The sequence below is a fragment of the Schistocerca serialis genome, chromosome 10 (assembly GCF_023864345.2).
Source record: "Schistocerca serialis cubense isolate TAMUIC-IGC-003099 chromosome 10, iqSchSeri2.2, whole genome shotgun sequence".
NCBI lineage: Eukaryota > Metazoa > Arthropoda > Insecta > Orthoptera > Acrididae > Schistocerca > Schistocerca serialis.
In genome coordinates, this window is record NC_064647.1 from 35,933,453 (window position 1) to 35,952,897 (window position 19,445).

General features: G+C 45.1%; 1 protein-coding gene across 1 annotated transcript in view; it reads left to right on the forward strand.

The window, feature by feature from the left end:
- Positions 1 to 19,445, forward strand: part of LOC126425211 (uncharacterized) — a 337,500-nt gene that overhangs the window by 38,595 nt on the left and 279,460 nt on the right. Inside the window, exon 2 of the mRNA XM_050088166.1 lies at positions 6,894 to 6,929. Coding sequence (XP_049944123.1) covers positions 6,894 to 6,929 — 36 coding nt within the window. The remainder of the gene's footprint in view (positions 1 to 6,893; positions 6,930 to 19,445) is intronic.

Below are 19,445 nucleotides of genomic sequence, written 5' to 3' on the forward strand. Positions count from 1 at the left end.
GCAAGACAACCATCATCTGTACGAACAGTTCGACGACGTTTGCAGCAGCATGGACTATCAGCTCGGAGACCATGGCTGTGGTTACCCTTGACGCTGCATCACAGACAGGAGCGCCTGCGATGGTGTACTCAACGACGAACCTGGGTGCACGAATGGTAGAACACCATTTTTTCGGACGAATCCACGTTCTGTTTACAGCACCATGATGGTCGCATCCGTGTTTGGCGACATCGCGGTGAACGCACATTGGAAGCGTGTATTCGTCATCGCCATACTAGCGTATGACCCGGCGTGATGGTATGGGATGCCATTGGTTACACGTCTCGGTTACCTCTTGCTCGCATTGACGGCACTTCGAACAGTGGACGTTACATTTCAGATGTGTTACGACCCGTGGTTCTACCCTTCATTCGATCCCTGCGAAACCCTACATTTCAGCAGGATAATGCACGACCGCATGTTGCAGGTCCTGTACGGGCATTTCTGGATACAGAAAATGTTCGGCTGCTGCCCTGGCCAGCACATTCTCCAGATCTCTCACCAATTGAAAGCGTCTGGTCAATGGTGGCCGAGCAACTGGCTCGTCACAATACGCCAGTTGCGTGAAAATGTAATCACATGTCAGTTCTATCATAATATATTTGTCCAATGAATACACGTTTATCGTCTGCGTTTCTTCTTGGTGTAGCAATTTTAATGGCCAGTAGTGTAATAATAAATCAAAGCTGAAGTATACAGCTCTAAAACGACAGCGCATTTACAATATGCAGCCGGTATTTTTATATCCCGGAACGTCGGTATTTTTCCTCTGTATATCGAAGGACGATTATGGTGGTCTCGTAAATATCGATGTATCGGGCTCCTGATATTTTTAAGAATATCAACAGCCCTGCCTGTGACAGCGCCGTCTGTTATCTCGCGACTGGAGAGCACCGCGGGGTGACCTACAAAGGAGGCGGCCGCGGCCCTGCTCCTTCTATCGGCCCTTCGCCGTCGGAAGGAAGAGGCGCCGACCCGCTTGCCTGCGCCCACGTCGGCGTCTGGGCGGAACTAAGCTAGCTGCCTGTGTGTGTGTCGGCTTTCTCCGGCTGCCTGCTTTCCGGTCGCTCCGTTAGCCGCCGACTGCCTCGTCAAGGCCTTGGGCTAGACCCTGCTCACCAGCGCATCACCACGTGTCTTTACCTTACACTAAGCGAGGCGTTGTTTTTTACTAGCGTCATGTGTGGCTTATGAGCAGCCATTCGACCATGAAATCCAAGTTTTCTGACCTCCCGCCTAACTGTCATAGTACTTGCAGCGGATCCTGATGCAGTTTGGAATTCCGGTGTGATGGTGTGGATAGATGTCTGCATATTACTCATTACGACCCTCTTCAACTGTCGGCAGTCTCTGTCAGTCAAGAGATGAGGTCGGCCTGTACGCTTCACTATGACATCGCAAACAGTGGACCTAGGGATGTTAAGGAGTGTGGAAGTCTCGGGTACAGACGTTTGACACAAGTGACACCCAATCACCTGACCACGTTGGAAGTCCGTGAGTTCCGCGGAGCGCCCCATTCTGCTCTCTCACGATGTCTAATGACTACTGAGGTCGCTGATACGGAGTACTTGCCAGTAGGTAGCATCTCAATGCACTTAATATGAAAAACGTACGTTTTTAGGGGAATCCGGATACACAGTGTATATAGACTATTGGCGTGTGCGAAAGTCAAAACAGTTCAGACAAGAAGAGGATAGGAGAATGCTGAAAATTACATGGACTGATCGGATAAGTGATGAAGTAGTATGTAATCGAATAGGAGAAAAAAATATGTTAACGATAAAATTTCAGTAAAAGAATTTTTTGGTTGCTAGGATATAAAGGAATTGTCAGTACTGCAATGGAGAGAGGTGTGTGGGGGGATAAAAATTGAAGAGAGGCAAAGACTTGCATACAGGTTCAAATGGACGTACGCTTCACTACCCACGCAGAGGTGAAGAGGCTGGCGCAGCACAGACTGAAGTGGATAGTTGCGTCAAAACACTCTTCGAACGCAAGATACAACAACTACAACGACAACTAGCTAAGAATTTCCTTTTGGGAAGTTGCAAGGCATCTAGCGTATTTTTGATAGTCGATGAGAGTGATGTCAGTTCTCTTCTTTATTTCATTTATGGAATTAGCTGCTTCCAGTTGTTGACCTATTTTGTAGCTAAATGATAAGGGATCTATCTTTCTATGTATTCGCAGCACATTACACTTGCCTATATTGAGATTCAATTGCCATTCCCTGCACCATGCGTCAATTCGCTGCAGATCCTCCTGCATTTCAGTACAATTTTCCATTGTTACAATCTCTCGATATACCACAGCATCATCTGCAAAAAACCTCAGTGAACTTCCGATGTCATCCACAAGGTCATTTATGTATATTGTGAATAGCAACGGTCCTATGACACTCCCCTGCGGCACACCTGAAATCACTCCCACTTCGGAAGACTTCTCTCTATTGAGAATGACATGCTGCGTTCTGCTATCTAGGAACTCTTCAATCCAATCACACAATTGGTCTGATAGTCCATATGCTCTTACTTTGTTCATTAAACGACTGTGGGGAACTGTCTCGAACGCCTTGCGGAAGTCAAGAAACACTACCTGGGAACCCGTTCAAATGGTTCAAATGACTCTGAGCACTATGGGACTTAACTTCTGTGGTCATCAGTCCCCTAGAACTTAGAACTACTTAAACCTAACTAACCTAAGGACATCACACACATCCATGCCCGAGGCAGGATTCGAACCTGCGACCGTAGCGGTCGCGCGGGACCAGACAGTAGCGCCTAGAACCGCTCGGTCACACTGGCCGGCTAGCGGGACACACTTATGCAAACACAGAGGAGATTGATTTTTGGAAATATGCTTTTGAAAAATTGGTTTTAGGAGTGTGAAGATGTTCAGCTAACGTCGCTGCACTGCTTGCTCGCGCATAATTTATAACGAATTCCTGAAAGTAAAAGTTTCAGTATGATTTTCTATATTTATTCGTGTCAGTTAGATTGATTATCGAGATGAAATTAAACAAAATTATCTGCTCACATGACGTGGATTCACAGCTATAGATTCACCACTCCTTCACCTATTCATTAACGAATTACGTGGCAGAGTAATATTTGTTTTTATGCAAGAAATGAATTCTGTAAAGATAATTGCGGTACACAAAAGCTTGTTTCGTTACACACTTTTTAAATTCTGATGTCTTCTGCATCATTCAGTAAGTTCAGTTTCTTTCACCATCCCCCTTTTTTTGACCCATCAGTCTTGGGACTTGTCTGATGCCGCCCGCCACGAATCCTATGCCAACATCTCAGAGTAGCGCTTTCAACCTACGTCCTCATTTATTTGCTGGATGTATTCCAATCTGTGTCGTCCTCTACAGTTTTTGCCCTTTACAGCTTCTTCTAGTGCTATGGAAGTCATTCCCTGATGTCATGACCCTTCTTGCTGTCAGTGCTTTCCGCATATTCGTTTCTTCTCCGGTTCTGCGCACAACCTCCTCATTCCCTAACTTATCAGTCGACATTCGTCTGTAGCACCACATCTCCACATCTCAAATGCTTCGATTCTCTTCTGTTCGGTTTGTCTCACAGTCCATGTTTTACTACCATGCAATGCTGTACTACAAAGGTACATTGTCAGCAATTTCTTCTTCAAATTAAACTCTACTACTAGACTTGTCTTGGTCAGGAATGCCCTTTTTGCCAGTGCTAGTCTGCTTTTGACGTCCTCCTTGTTCCGTCCGTCGTTGATTATTTCCATCCCCTGACCGAAGCGTCATTTTGCAATCGTGTGTCATCGCATTGCACTTACTGGGACAGTATGATATAGCTGCTTTTCTTTGCATTGCACATGGGGAATGTTTCTCTTTATGTGGCCTGCTGCTGCGCCGCATTCTAACATTCATCACTTTCGAGCAGTACTGAGTTTCCACTGCCAGAAGTTAAGTTACGAAAGTTAGTTGGGGCCAGTTTAACACTACTGTTAGGACACAATAAGATCATTTATAGTCAAAGTGATATATCGTATTTAGAAAAAAAAACAATGCTAACGTCTGAAATTGAGTTTAAGAGCCGGCCGGAATGGCCGAGCGGTTCTAGGCTCTACAGTCTGGATCCGCGCGACCGCTAAGGTCGCAGGTTCGAATCCTGCCTCGGGCATGGATGTGTGTGATGTCCTTAGTTAGGTTGAAGTAGTTCTAAGTTTTTAACCTTTTTAAATGTTAAGATAATAAGTTTCCGTCTCTTTATCTAAGAATAGATGATGAATGCAGCTAGCCGCTATCTCTGTGTAATGTCTTGTCTGTATAGTCATGTATCTGTTGCCTTTAAGATCCCTTCACCTTCACACATAAATCTATACAGTAAAGTAAGGCCCTCCCCGTTCTTGGCTGATCCGTGATAAGACAGGCGAAAAATTAGACTAATGGAGGATTATTAGTATTATCTCTATTTTCATTCACTCTCTCTCTTTCTCTCCTTTATCTATGTACAGTTTTTAATATAATATTTTATTACGTGAAATCAGCCAAATAGGATCTTTGGTGGAGTCCTTCGTCTTGGTAATCAGCGGCTGGCTTGCTGTAAGAGATCTTTACATTTATTGTTACTGTTAAATACTGCAGTCAGTCGGGAGAATCAATCGTTTGGACAATTTGTTCCTTTTACGAAAGATTGCGAATTCCAGATGTGTACGAAGCCTTTTTGGACGATTTAACACAGACTTAGTGATTGCAGGCTCTCTTCGACACAGCTGAAACTTCCCCACTAATTACAGGGCCAACGTGATCATCAAATGATTCAGAAAAAACTCATTCGTTCACTCACACCAGAACAAAAAAGTCACAAACCTTATTTATGGAGGAAATTGTGTACTAAATCCATCTCCATTACATATCCAGATCTCCGGTGATTCCACGCCTTAATTATTTTCCTTTTACAGTCTCTTTCTCCTCAAACAAACCGCTAGCGGCACAAATGTTAATTGGCTCGCTTTAGCGAGAAGAAAAGCAGAATATGTATCTCTCAGAAACACGTCAATCCCTCAACAGATACTCCAGAAGCTGTCCTAGTTACCACTCTAACAACCATGGAGAATGCATATATGCATCTCTGTTATTTCAAAGAATAAACGCACTAGAAAATACTTTGGCGTCGTCGTGCTGTCGCCGCATATATTACTAGAAAATCAGATCAGATAACTTTTCCAAAGTGAATGAATGTGGATGGTTTGATTGAAAATGATTAATTGGTGCGTGGTAGAGGGTATTTTTGTGGGGACAAGTTCTAGGGGACTGATGACCTCAGAAGTTAAGTCCCATAGTGCTCAGAGCCATTTGAACCATTTCAGTTTAAGAAATAAAAGTAGTTCTTTTTCGACTCCTCCGTTTCTATCTAGTAATATTCTATTCTCGAATTTAGCAATCTCTTGAAGGTTCACCGCAGTTGGAGACTGAATATTCGTTAGCAGGTATGGAGTTGTGTACAAGAGATGGGTCGTTCGCGAACTATCAGGTCCAAAGGAACGGTTCACCAAGATGAACGAAACGAGCGAGGAACGAATTCTAAGGAACGGTCGTTCATAGTTCACTTCGGTCGCGGCTTCCTACTTACAGTTCCCGGGAACGGGAAACGGTCGGTCTCGTTCCCCCAACTACACGGCGGCCGGTCTCGTTCCAGCCTCGGTCCCGTTCCCGTCTGTCTCGGTCTCGGTCTCGGTCGGCCGCACTCGTCCTTTTTCGCGTGGCCACTCGTCGCAGTTCCACTGCCGACTGCTCGTAGTTACTTCAGTATCGAGTTGTCTGTTTCGTTCGCTTCGCACGCTCATTCTGGATCTGTTTCAAACCTTTTTTGAACTCTGGATTTCTGGTTCTTTTCGTATTCTATTCATCGTCCACGATCGGTAATTAAAATGTATTATATAATTACGTCAATTACATAAAAATTACATGGTATGTAATACATACATCTTCAGGTAACAAAACGGCGTATCAGTTTGCGTCACTATTTCGATAAACAGCAGAAGAAATACTTGTAAGAAGGCAAGATTTTTTGTTAGTACACATGCAAACGACGTCGGCACGGCACACACGAGTGGCCATTTTCTGTCTTTTTTTTATGCAAGGTAAAAGAGCATGTTCATTGTTATGGAAGGTACCCGACTTACAGCCGAATGAAGCCCGCGCATCGTAATCGAGTGTCTGGTGTCACATTTTGTAAAGAGAATATGGTATCTCCTGCAACATTATTTCAGTGGTACAGGCAGGCGCACGAAAAATCAGCCCCGAGTACTAGACTGCTCATTGTCGCATACCAATGGTCATCTATTGTTTCGGAGTTATTTGCATTAGCTTATTTGTTATTCCTTCACTGCCTAATTATTACATGTTTATCTATTCTGCTCGTAGCGGTCAAGAAATCGTGTGTAATTGGCGAGCAGTCTGTACTCGGGGCCGGTTTTTCGTGGGCTACCTTATATTATTTCACTGAGATCAGCCACATAACGCTGCAGTTGGCTAAACGAGATGTTTTGTAGAATCACGAAAATTACCAGCGTGTGAGAATTCTGTTATGAATGAAAACTCTGTACTCCAGGGGGAGGCAAGTGCTCGCTTGGCGCCTTCCATCTTCAGTCACCTATGCTACTAATTTTCAATGTTTCATAAGAATCATACCAAGCACAACGAACGGTGAACGAACAACAATGAACGGTTCCCAAAAAAGAAGATCAGTGAACTAGTTGCCAAGGATGGACGACTTTGCCCATCTCCATTGTGTAAATGTCCGTTCCTACAGGCGTTCTGCTTGTACTCGGCTGGCCACAAGTGGGTAACTACAGTGGATTACCTCCGTCTGTTGCAGGTCCTCCGCAGCAGCCGCCTCGGAGCCGCCTTCAGAGTGAGTAACCAAACAGAGAGCTCTGCGCAGTCTGCAGCTGCTCTAGGACAGCGCCGTATGTGTGGCACTCAACTGAATTCTAATGTTATTTTATACTCGTTGGGTCTTGTGAACTCCGCAGTCGTTGATGACAGTTGGTGAATGCCGCAACCAGCCACAAATACTTTTATTTCAGACCCGTGTTAAACCGTATACATGAAATTCCCCCGTTCATCTTCCAAGGAGAAAGAAATCAGTATTAGCAGAACTGTAGCTAAAAATAATGGGTATACACCACAAGTAATTGACTGCCTGTCAAATAAAACTGAAGATACTAATCCACAGCATTAAACTCAGAACCAGCAGTAGAAAATGAACTACTTGTATGCATTCCATTCCTAGTCATAATCTCATACCAAATTGCCAATCTTTTCCGAAGGACAGAGTTCAAATATGTTTTCGCACCAATAATACTGTGCAACATAACATTATCCACAGCACCAATACCATTAGTCTTCGCCTAGAAAAATCAGGATTTTACAAGATTGATTGTGACAGTTGCCCCGACTTTTATCGTGGACAGATCGGCAGAAGCTTCAGTATAAGATATCGTAAACACATGGATACCTTTACACTGTTGTTGTTGTTGTTGTGGTCTTCAGTCCAGAGACTGGTTTGATGCAGCTCTCCATGATACAGTAAAGTTGCATGCCCTCGTGAAAAATTACGGCTGTAGTTTCCCCTTGCTTTCAGCCGTTCGCGGTACCAGCACAGCAAGGCCGTTTTGGTTAATGTTACAAGGCCAGATCAGTCAATCATCCAGACTGTTGCCCTGCAACTACTGAGAAGGCTGCTGCCCCTCTTCAGGAACCACACGTTTGTCTGGCCTCTCAACAGATACCCCTCCGTTGTGGTTGCACCTACGGTACGTCCATCTGTATCGCTGAGGCACGCAAGCCTCCCGACCGACGGCAAGGTCCATGGTTCATGGGAGCGGCGGGCAGGGGGCGGGGGGAAGGGGGTCAGTCACTTGAATCAATATAGACACTATGTTTCTAACGTTAATGGCAACTTGCGGATATTACATACCACTAAAAAAGGCACGAAAATGGACCTCTTAGAGGGAAGAAATATATACTCACACCCTCAGTTCACTCCAATACATTCTAAATGAGCGGCTGGAGCTAGTCAGCAAACATTTTCTAAATAATTTCCTTGAACTGTTTACAAAAATCAAACACGAATGGGAAGCCTAACAGTCACAACACTGCAGTTTAAGATATAAATATGATTATGATGAACAGAGTTGTTACTCGCATCCCACCCGTGAACTTCTTTAATTTTTTATTTCTTCCAACTAACTTATAAAGTGTAATGCCAATCAAACATCTGTACATACAACTGCGTGTAAATGCAAATGTAATTTACAGTAAATTATTTCGTCAAAATTCCCACTAATAGAAAAAAGACAAAAAAATACCAAAACAATTTGTCTCTTGGTCTTTTAATAGTAAGTTTACTCACAGCACACCAGCACAACTAATTTGCAACATCAAAAATAGTTCTGCATCACCTCGGTTCCGAGAGTTCCAGAACCTGTGTAGAAAATTGGAATAGTGATCAACATAAACATCACTTCCGCTCTTTTTATTGCTCATGAAAACCACACATTGTATTTTGTACCACCACACAATGAGACATTAAGAGGTGGTGGTCCAGACTGCTGTACATACCGGTACCTCTAATACCTGGTAGAATGTCCTCTTGCACTGATGCATGCCTGTATTCGTAGTGGCATGCTATCCACGCGTTCACCAAGGCACTGTTGGTCCAGATTGTCCCACTCCTAAACGGCGATTCGGGGTAGATCCCTCAGATTGGTTGGCGGGTCACGTCGTCCATAAACAGCCTTTTTCAATCCATCCCAGGAATATTCAATAGGTTTCATGTCAGAACAAGCTTGCCATTCTAGTCGATGTCGTAATCCTGAAGGAAGTCATTTACAAGATGTGCAGGATGGGGGCACGAATTGCCGTCCATGAAGCCGAATGCCTCGCCAATATGCTGGCGATATGATTGCACTATCGGTCGGAGGATGGCATTCACGTATAACACAGCCGTTACGGAGCCTTCCATGACCACCAGCGGCGTACGTCGGCCCCACATTACGCCACCCTAAAACAGCAGGGAACCTCCACCTTGCTGCACTCGCTGGACAGTGCGGGTAAGGGGTTCACCTGACCGGGTTGCCTCCAGACACGCCTCCAACGATTGTCTGGTTGAAGGCATATGCGACACTCATCGGTGAAGAGAACGTGAAGCCAATCCTGAGCGGTCCATTCGGCATGTTGTTGGGCCCATCTGTAGCGCACTGCATATTGCCGTGGTTGCAAAAATCGACCTCGCCATGTACGCCGAGAATGAAGTTGCGCATCATCAGCGTATTGCGCACAGTTTGAGTCGTAACACGACGTCCTGTGCATACACGAAAAACATTATTCAGCATGGTGGCGTTGCTGTCAGGGTTCCTCCGAGACATAATCCCAAGGTAGGTGTCATCTACTGACTAGCCGTTGGGCGGCCTGAGCGAGGCATGTCATCAACAGTTCCTATCTCTCTGCATCTCACATTTCTTTGGTTCACTCCGAGACTCCTGCACACTTCCCTTGTTGAGAGCCCTTCCTGGCACAAGGTAACAATGCGGACGCGATCGCACCGCGGTATTGACCGTCTTGGCATGGTTGAACTACAGACAACACGAGCCGTGTACCTCCTTCATGTTGGAATGACTGGGACTGATCGGCTGTCGGACCCCGTCCGTCTAATAGGCGCTTCTCATGCATGGTTGTTTACATCTTTGGGTGGGTTTAGCGACATCCCTGAACAGTCAAAGGGACTGTGTCTGTGATACAAGATCCACAGTCTACGTCTATCTTCAGGAGTTCCGGGAACCAGGGTGATGCAAGACTTTTTTTTGATGTGTGTATAACTACACTGATAAGCCAAAACCACTGCCCACCGACGACGTTGGAAGCCACCTGGTGGCTTTTCGAGTCTTGTGACTCGGTAACAAAAGTATGTAAGGGGGGCAGGACGGACGGGGGATCCCCCTAACAAAGACGTGGGCTGCAAATGGCGAAATCCATGGAGATAAGCGTCTATGAGAAAGGGCAATTTGTTATTGTGCAGAGCCTGTGCACGAGTATCTAGAAAACAGCGAAGCTGGTCGAATGTTCACGTTATGCTGTTGTGATGATCTACAGAAAGAGACAGAAGGACTGTGAAACTACCACTAGGCGCTAAATGGTTGACGTCTACGATTTTTCATACAACGTAGGGTTCGGAGGCTTGTCTGCTCTGTAAAGTGGGATGGATGGTGAACTGTGGCATGAGCACGGACAAGTGTTTCGGAGCACACTGTTCATCGTCCATTGTTGAACATGGAGCTCCACAGCAGACCACCCCTACATGTTCACATGTTGACCCAATGACATTGCGTTGGCCACTGGACCATCGGGATTCTACCGTCGATCAATGGAAACGTGTCGACTAATCGTGTGAATCACATTTTTGCTACACTGAGTCCATCGCCGTCTTCACAAAGGCCGTCATCGGCGGATCGAAACGTGCAGCGCGCCACGGACGCAGGCTGGTGGGAGTAGTATTCCGCTATGGGAGACGTTCTCCTATCTTTCCCGACGGCGATGTCTCCTTTCAGCAGTACGTCTCTGGGAACCAGAACCGTAATACAGTGGTTTGAGGAGCATTATAGTGAACTCACGTTTATGTCTCGGTGACCAAATTAGTCTAAATCCTATGGATCCCATCTCGGTCGCTATCGAGCGCCACCACCGCGTACACATATCAGCGGCCTGTTATTTATGCGAATTACATGACCTGTGCGTAGACGTCTATTTTTTTGTCATCAGTCTACTGACTGGTTTGATGCGGCCCGCCACGAATTCCTTTCCTGTGCTAACCTCTTCATCTCAGAGTAGCACTTGCAACCTACGTCCTCAATTATTTGCTTGACGTATTTCAATCTCTGTCTTCAAATGGTTCAAATGGCTCTGAGCACCATGGGACTTAACATCCATGGTCATCAGTCCCCTAGAAATTAGAACTACTGAAACCTAACTAACCTAAGGACATCACACAACACCCAGCCATCACGAGGCAGAGAAAATCCCTGACCCCGCCGGGAATCGAACCCGGGAACCCGGGCGTGGGAAGCGAGAACGCTACCGCACGACCACGAGATGCGGGCAATCTCTGTCTTCCTCTACAGTTTTTGCCCTCTACAGCTCCCTCTAGTACCATGGAAGTCATTCCCTCATGTCTTAGCAGATGTCCTGTCCCTTCTCCTTATCAGTGTTTTCCACATATTCCTTTCCTCTCCGATTCTGCGTAGAACCTCCTCATTCCTTACCTTATCAGTCCACCTAATTTTCAACATTCGTCTATAGCACCACATCTCAAATGCTTCGATTTTCTTCTGTTCCGGTTTTCCCACAGTCCATGTTCACTACCATACAATGCTGTACTCCAGACGTACATCCTCAGAAATTTCTTCCTCAAATTAAGGCCGGTATTTGATGTTAGTAGACTTGTCTCGGCCAGAAATGCCTTTTTTGCCATAGCGAGTCTGCTTTTGATGTCCTCCTTGCTCCGTCCGTCATTGGTTATTTTACTGCCTAGGTAGCAGAATTCCTTAACTTCATTGATTTCGTGACCATCAATCCTGATGTTAAGTTTCTCGCTGTTCTCATTTCTACTACTTCTCGTTACCTTCGTCTTTCTCCGATTTTCTCTCAAACCATACTGCGTACTCATTAGACTGTTCATTCCGTTCAGCAGATCATTTAATTCTTCTTCACTTTCACTCAGGATAGCAATGTCATCAGCGAATCGTATCATTGATATCCTTTCACCTTGTATTTTAATTCGACTCCTGAACCTTTCTTTTATTTCCATCATTGCTTCCTCGATGTACAGATTGAAGAGTAGGGGCGAAAGGCTACAGCCTTGTCTTACACCCTTCTTAATACGAGCACTTCGTTCTTGATCGTCCACTCTTATTATTCCCTCTTGGTTGTTGTACATATTGTATATGACCTGTCTCTCCGTATAGCTTACCCCTACTTTTTTCAGAATCTCGAACAGCTTGCACCATTTTATATTGTCGAACGCTTTTTCCAGGTCGACAAATCGTATGAAAGTGTCTTGATTTTTCTTTAGCCTTGCTTCCATTATTAGCCGTAACGTCAGAATTGCCTCTCTCGTCCCTTTGCTTTTCCTAAAGCCAAACTGATCGTCACCTAGCGCATTCTCAATTTTCTTTTCCATTCTTCTGTATACTATTCTTGTAAGCAGCTTCGATGCGTGAGCTGTTAAGCTGATTGTGCGATAATTCTCGCACTTGTCAGCTCTTGCCGTCTTCGGAATTGTGTGGATGATGCTTTTCCGAAAGTCAGATGGTATATCGGCAGACTCATATATTGTACACACCAACGTCTAGTGCCACATAAATCCACAAACCTACGAACCATCTGTCGGATCCCTGATACTCAGAATCGGTGGTATATGTAAGACGAACACGCAAGCTATTAAGGAGGTGGTCATAATGTTTTGGGTCATGCAAGCACTTGAAGCGTATTTTTATTAATGACACAACTTATAATAAGGCGGCACTTAATACTCAAATATTCCTATGCAGTTTGGGGTCAGCCGACATGCTATTGGCCAAAACATCTGTATAACTGAAAATATTAGCCATTTGAAGATGGGCATGGTAGCCCGAAACCGCCTATGGCACTAAACTGAAACATTTAAAAAGTATTCGTGGGCCTATGACGCTAAATTGACACATTAAAAAAGTATTTTTGGATGGTTGCATCATTTACCGACCAACAGAATTCTGCCTGTAGTCTAGGGGAAGTTCTAGTTCTCAAGATGCAGTGCCCGATGCTTCCTTCGCTATTACCGCCCTCCGAGGTTTATAAGTCCTACAGACTCTTGAGTCTGGTTATTCGACCTGGAAACCGCCAGCCAGTAATTGCAAGCAAGAGTTATCCCCGCATCTCCGGCACGCGTCTGCTGCTCCGTGAGAAAACTCAGAGCCGGGACGTGGGGAACGCGGAAGAGGTGGAGACCGGACCGCCGTAAGACTGTCGCCTCAAGTTAACTCGCAGCACACGTGCTCATGGGGAACAGTGGCGTGGCCGGCTCTGACAAAGGCCAGGCTGTGACGAACTCCTCGAAAATGGCGGAGATGGTCGGCTGTTGGTGTACCAAGTGGCAGGCACCTGTGGAACGTGGTCGAAGATCGGTGAAACCACGAGAAGGCGACAACGTGTGTGTGTGTGTGTGTGTGTGTGGGTGTTGTAATGGGACACCCTCCTCTAACATTGCCTTTTTTTTATGAAAGTAGCCGATACCAGGGATATTTTCGAATCTCACATACGTGAACATTATCTCGGCTGTTTCACTGAAAGAATTTCATATGATTTTGTATACGAAGTGTTGGGTTTCAGCCTAAAATGTATGAAAAGAAATTATTGAGGGTAGTTTTGTTCTGTCGCTGCAGCTACAAAAATGCGTGATTTTTTTCACCAGACGCGATTCGCTTTACTGAGGTAAGGCATCAGCAGTGGTCTGTAATTAAGTTATTTACATTTTGATTTGATTTTAGATACATACAAAAGCACATCCCAAAACTGAAATCGAAACCAGACAGATACCAAAAATGTGGTATCTATCAGCTCCGTTGCAGAGATTGTGAGAAGATATACATTGGAATGACTTGCAGAACATTCGATACAAGATGTAAAGAACACATCAGAACATTTAAATACGGTACAAATCATTCAACCTTTGCAGATCATCTAAAACAAGAACACCATAGACCAAGCAATATTGCAAACGATATGAATATCATAAAAATCAGTAAAGACAGACACCTCCTACCTTTGCAAGAAAATTTCCATACAGAAAAAGCATTAACGCAAAAGGAACAGTTGTTCAATGACCAAATAAATATTGGAAGCCATACTCTATATAGAATAACTGATGAAATTACATGAAAAAGAAAAGAGTCTTTTCCGTTCTTCACTCCCTCTTACTCTCCGACAGACGCCCGCCCCCCCCCCCCCCCCCTGCAACTCACAGTTTCATTTCACTTCTCGCTCGCTCCTCACCTTCTCCTCTAACTCACACTCCATCACTCTGCTGTATACTTACGTCCACTCATCATGGACGCCCCCCCCCCCACACACACCAAAAAAAAAAAAAAAAAAAACCGTCCATCGCTATTCCTTCTCTATTCTTATACAGTACAGAAAGACAAAGAAACATAAATAGAATTACACACATACAATAATCTAATTATTTAAAAAAGTATTCTAGACAAAGTAGTGGAAAGGTTATGTTGGATGTTGGCAACACTACAAAACACAAACCACAATACATACTTGAAGTACAAAAACAAACAGAATTTGTAGTGTCACCGCCAGACACCACACTTGCTAGGTGGTAGTTTAAATCGGCCGCGGTCCATTTAGTACATGTCGGACCCGCATGTCGCCACTGTGTGATCGCAGACCGAGCGCCACCACAAGGCAGGTCTCGAGATACGGACTAGCACTCGCCCCAGTTGTACGACGACTTTGCTAGCGACTACACTGACGAAGCCTTTCTCTCATTTGCCGAGAGACAGTTAGAATAGCCTTCAGCTAAGTCCATGGCTACGACCTAGCAAGGCGCCATTAGCTTTACATAGTTTGATAGTTATCGTATGAAATGTCTCATCAAGAACGTTGTAAACCAAAGGACTATATAAAAGTTAAGTATTCGAGGAGCTGCATACTTTTCTTATTAGAATTCACTACTTATCCTGTTCCAGAATTCACGCCCGTCTGCGTTAGATAGCGTGCATTTCGGCCTCCTCTATCTACAAGGTGTTGGCACATTTGCCAACACATCAGAATTCAGTGGTGTGCGTAAAAGTGTGTTGTGAAAAACATAAGAAATGCATAGTGCTGGAGAACACCTAAAAATTAGACCAAAAATTATCACTATCTAACACAGAAAAACAACGATGTGCTAGCAGACAGCATTTCCCGATGTAATCGAGAAATCAACCGAAAATCACCCTAAGTACAAATCAATTTATTCTTAACGAACTGTTTTTGGATCGAAAAGGAAATCAAAATCCAAATAATTTAATTATAGACCACTGATGATGCTTTAACTCAAAAAAGCGAAACGACAGAACAAAAATACCCTCAAGAATAACTTCCAAACTTTACAGAAGCTCTCCTGCGAACTTTGCAGAACTAGCACTCCTGAAAGAAAGGATATTGCATAGACATGGCTTAGCCACAGTCAGGGGGATGTTTCCAGAATGAGATTTTCACTCTGCAGCGGAGTGTGCGCTGATATGAAACTTCCTGGCAGCTTAAAACTGTGTGCCGGATCGAGATTCCAACTCGGGACATTTGCCTTTCGCGGGCAAGTGCTCTACCAAGATGTGATAATAATAATGACACCTACTGGATACCCACCAAGCCAAAGTCCTAGCCGCAGTGATAACTCCGGTTTCCGTCAGATCACCAAAGTTAAGCGCTATCAGTCTTGTTTAACACTCAGATGGGTGACCGTCAGGGTCTGACAAGCGCTGAACCCTTGTGAGGCAAACTGAGGAGCTACTTGATTGAGAAGCAGTGACTTCGGTCACGGAAACAAACATGGCCAGGAGAGTGGTGTGCTGACCACATGCCCCTCAATACCCACATCCAGTAATCCCTATGACCTGAGGATGACGCGGCGGTCGGTCGGTACAGTTGGTCCTTCGGATACCTGTTCGGACGGAGTTTTCAGTACCTACTTATGCACCCCCTCCCCCAATCCATCATACCGTAAGAAATAATTAAATTAATTTCTATAATGTTACTTTAAATCCGTCTTGATTGCAAATTTTTTTTATTATTCATATGACCGGTTTCGGTTCATTCAGAACCATCTTCAGATCTGTAAAAATAATTATACTAATTTACTATTTCACGAAAGCAAATCTTTTTCATCCTATCTTATCAACATCAAATGTACCAGAACGTACCTGATATTTAAGTTACAGGAGTAACCCGTCCAATTCAGCAACTTTCACAAGCTACGTCACATAAAATTGGTTGGCAGAGTGCACGTCATTTATATTAATTATAACACTATTACCGACAGGTGGCGTCTGGTACATTTGTTACATTCCATTTGCACATACTGTATTCAGTAGATCTTTTTTATATTAAAAATATTTAATTAAAATATGTAGATGTCAAAGCTAAAATCTGTACTTGTCAGGATTAAAAAACAGTAAAATTATCATTTTTATACGATCTAACAGGCATAGGGCGATTTATATATCTATGGTGCTGGTGTGAACTTGTTTTCTTCTACGGTCTGCTTCCGTGGTTCCCGCCACTTTGGTGTTGCGGTCCGCTCAGTCGTCTGCTGTCCATCGCCGCGGGCAAGAAGGCCGCGGCGATGGACAGCAGACGACTGAGCGGACCGCGGCACAACACCAAGTTATCCCATAAGACATTATGTCTGTTTTTGCAAAATTAATTTCTTTCTTCACCAGGAAGCTGTTAGATAGGCAAACTTCAATCTAAATGGGCGCCTATTAGTGAGCGTTTAGCCGTTTACTGATAATTATTTGTGCATTTGGAATAGTAGTTGGTTACGTGTGCAGTTGTTGACGTCTCGTGTGTCTCCTTTATGGAGAAGCGGAAGCGAGTGTGTGTCAGTTTTCTCGTGTGTGAGACACGCAACGGTAGCCGGGTCCGAGCGGCCGTTGCGCAAGATACACCGGGTAGGCGTTCCCGCGACCAAAGAGAGACAGCCACCGTTACGGCATTCGAGGACGAGTTATCTGCCGAGCGCCAAACAACGGTAAACAAGCCAGGCGGAACGTCTGCAGTACCGTATGCATTCACTTCACTACAAACTGGCAGTGGCCTTTGCGTGATTCCGTGGTTTTCCACGGTAGCACTCTCGAAGCTACTAAATGACAAATACACTATTGGCCATTAAAATTGCTACACCACGAAGATGATGTGCTACAGACGCGAAATTTAACCGACAGGAAGAAGATGCTGTGATATGCATTCACACAAGGTTGGCGCCGGTGGCGACACCTACAACGTGCTGACATGAGGAAAGTTTCCAATCGATTTCTCATACACAAACAGCAGTTGACCGGCGTTGCCTGGTGAAACGTTGTAGTGATGGCTCGTATAAGGAGGAGAAATGCGTACCATCACGTTTCAGACTTTGATAAAGGTCGGATTGTAACCTATCGCGATTGCGGTTTATCGTATCGCGACATTGCTACTCGTGTTGGTCGAGATCCAATGACTGTTAGCAGAACATTGAATCGGTGGGTTTAGGAGGGTAATACGGAACGCCGTGCTGGATCTCAACGGCCTCGTATCACTATCAATCGAGATGACAGGCATCTTATCCGCATGGCTGTAACGGATCGTGCAGCTACGTCTCGATCCCTGAGTCAACACATGGGGACGTTTGCAAGACAACAACCATCTGCACGAACAGTTCAACGACGTTTGCAGCAGCATGGACTATCAGCTCGGAGACCACAGTTGCGGTTACCCTTCACGCTGCAACACAGACAGGGGCGCCTGTGATGATGTACTGGACGACGAACCTGGGCGCACGAATGGCAAAACGTCATTTTTTCGGATGAACCCATGTTCTGTTTACAGCATCATGATGGTCGCATCCGTGATAGGCGACATCGCGGTGAACGCACATTGGAAGAGTGTATTCGTCATCGCCATACTGGCGTATCACCCGGCGTGATGGGTGCCATTGGTTGCACGTCTCGGTCACCTCTTGTTCGCATTGACGGCACTTTGAACAGTGGACGTTACATTTTAGATGTGTTACGACCCGTGACTCTATCCTTCATTCGATCGCTGCGAAACCCTACATTTCAGCAGGGTAATGCACGACCGCATGTTGCAGGCCCTGTACGGGTCTTTCTGTATACAGAAAATGTTCGACTGCTGCCCTGGCCAGCACATTCTCCAGATCTCTCACCAATTGAAAACGTCTGTGCTCAGTGGTGGGCGGGCAACTGGCTCGTCACAATACGCCAGTCACTACTGTGGTATCGTGTTGAAGCTGCATGGGCAGCTGTACCTGTACACGCCATCCAAGCTCTGCTTGACTCAATGCCCAGGCCGTTATTACGGCCTAAGGTGGTTGTTCTGCGTACTAATTTCTCAGGATCAATGCGTGAAAATGTAATCACATGTCAGTTCTAGTATAATATATTTGTCCAATGGATCCCCGTTTATCATCTGCATTTCTTCTTCGTGTAGCAGTTTTAATGGCCAGTAGTGTATATTACGGTTCCCTATGTTTTTATTCTTACCCTCTCGTACCTCCTTTGCCAAGCAACCGACCATAGGAATCTGTTACACTTTCGGTGTTAACACCTTCCATATCCATCTGCTCTTTTTCTTTTCCGCATTTTTTCAGCTGATTAACCTACGCCTCTACATCTACACTCCGCAAGCCATGGTGTATGGTGGAGGGTACCATTATAACTTTCCCCTTTTCTTCATTAAGTCGACTATGGTTCGCAGAAAGATCGATTGCTAGTGTGCCTCCGCGCGGGCTTCAGTCTCTCTAATTTAGTCACCATGATCTTTTCGCGAGACGTCCGCAGGTGCAATCAATATATTGGTTGGCACTTCTAGTAGCGTACACTCTCATACCTTTAACAGAGAACCATAGCGTAATGCAGCGGGTCTGAGGCTTCCATTCACTCTCTTGTTGACCAGTCTGGAGTGGCAGTTGAAGATAGCAAAACGAAAGCCGAAGTTTTAAATTTCACGTTCAAGAAATCGTTCACACAGGAAAATCGTACAAACATACTGTTATTTGACTATCGGATAGATTCCCATAATAAGCATACCTGCCATAGAGAAGCAACAGACAGACTTGAAAGAAAATAAATCACTAGGTCCAGATGGAATCCCAGTTAGACTTCGCCGGCAGCGGTGACCGAGTGGTTCTAGGCGCTTCAGTCCGGAACCGCGCGACTGTTACGGTCGCAGGTTCGAATCCTGCCTGGGGCATGGATGTGTGAGATGTCCTTACGTTAGTTAGGTCTAAGTAGTTCTAAGTTCTAGGGGACTGATGCTCTCAGAAGTTAAGTCCCATAGTGCTCAGAGCAATTTGAACCAATTCGTGAATTTCTCGCCCAGCACAATGTGCCAAGTGCTGGAAAAAAGCGTAGGTGACTCCATTGTATAAGAAAGGTGAGAGCAACGTGCCCGCAAAATTACGTACCAATGCGTAAATTCTAATACTCTTTAGACAGTGGGTTGCGAAGTTCGCCGGCTGGAGTGGCTGAGCGGTTCTAGGCGCTACAGTCTGAAATCGCGCGACCGCTGCGGTCGCAGGTTCGAATCCTGCCTCGGACATGGCTGTGTGTGACGTTCTTAGGTTGGT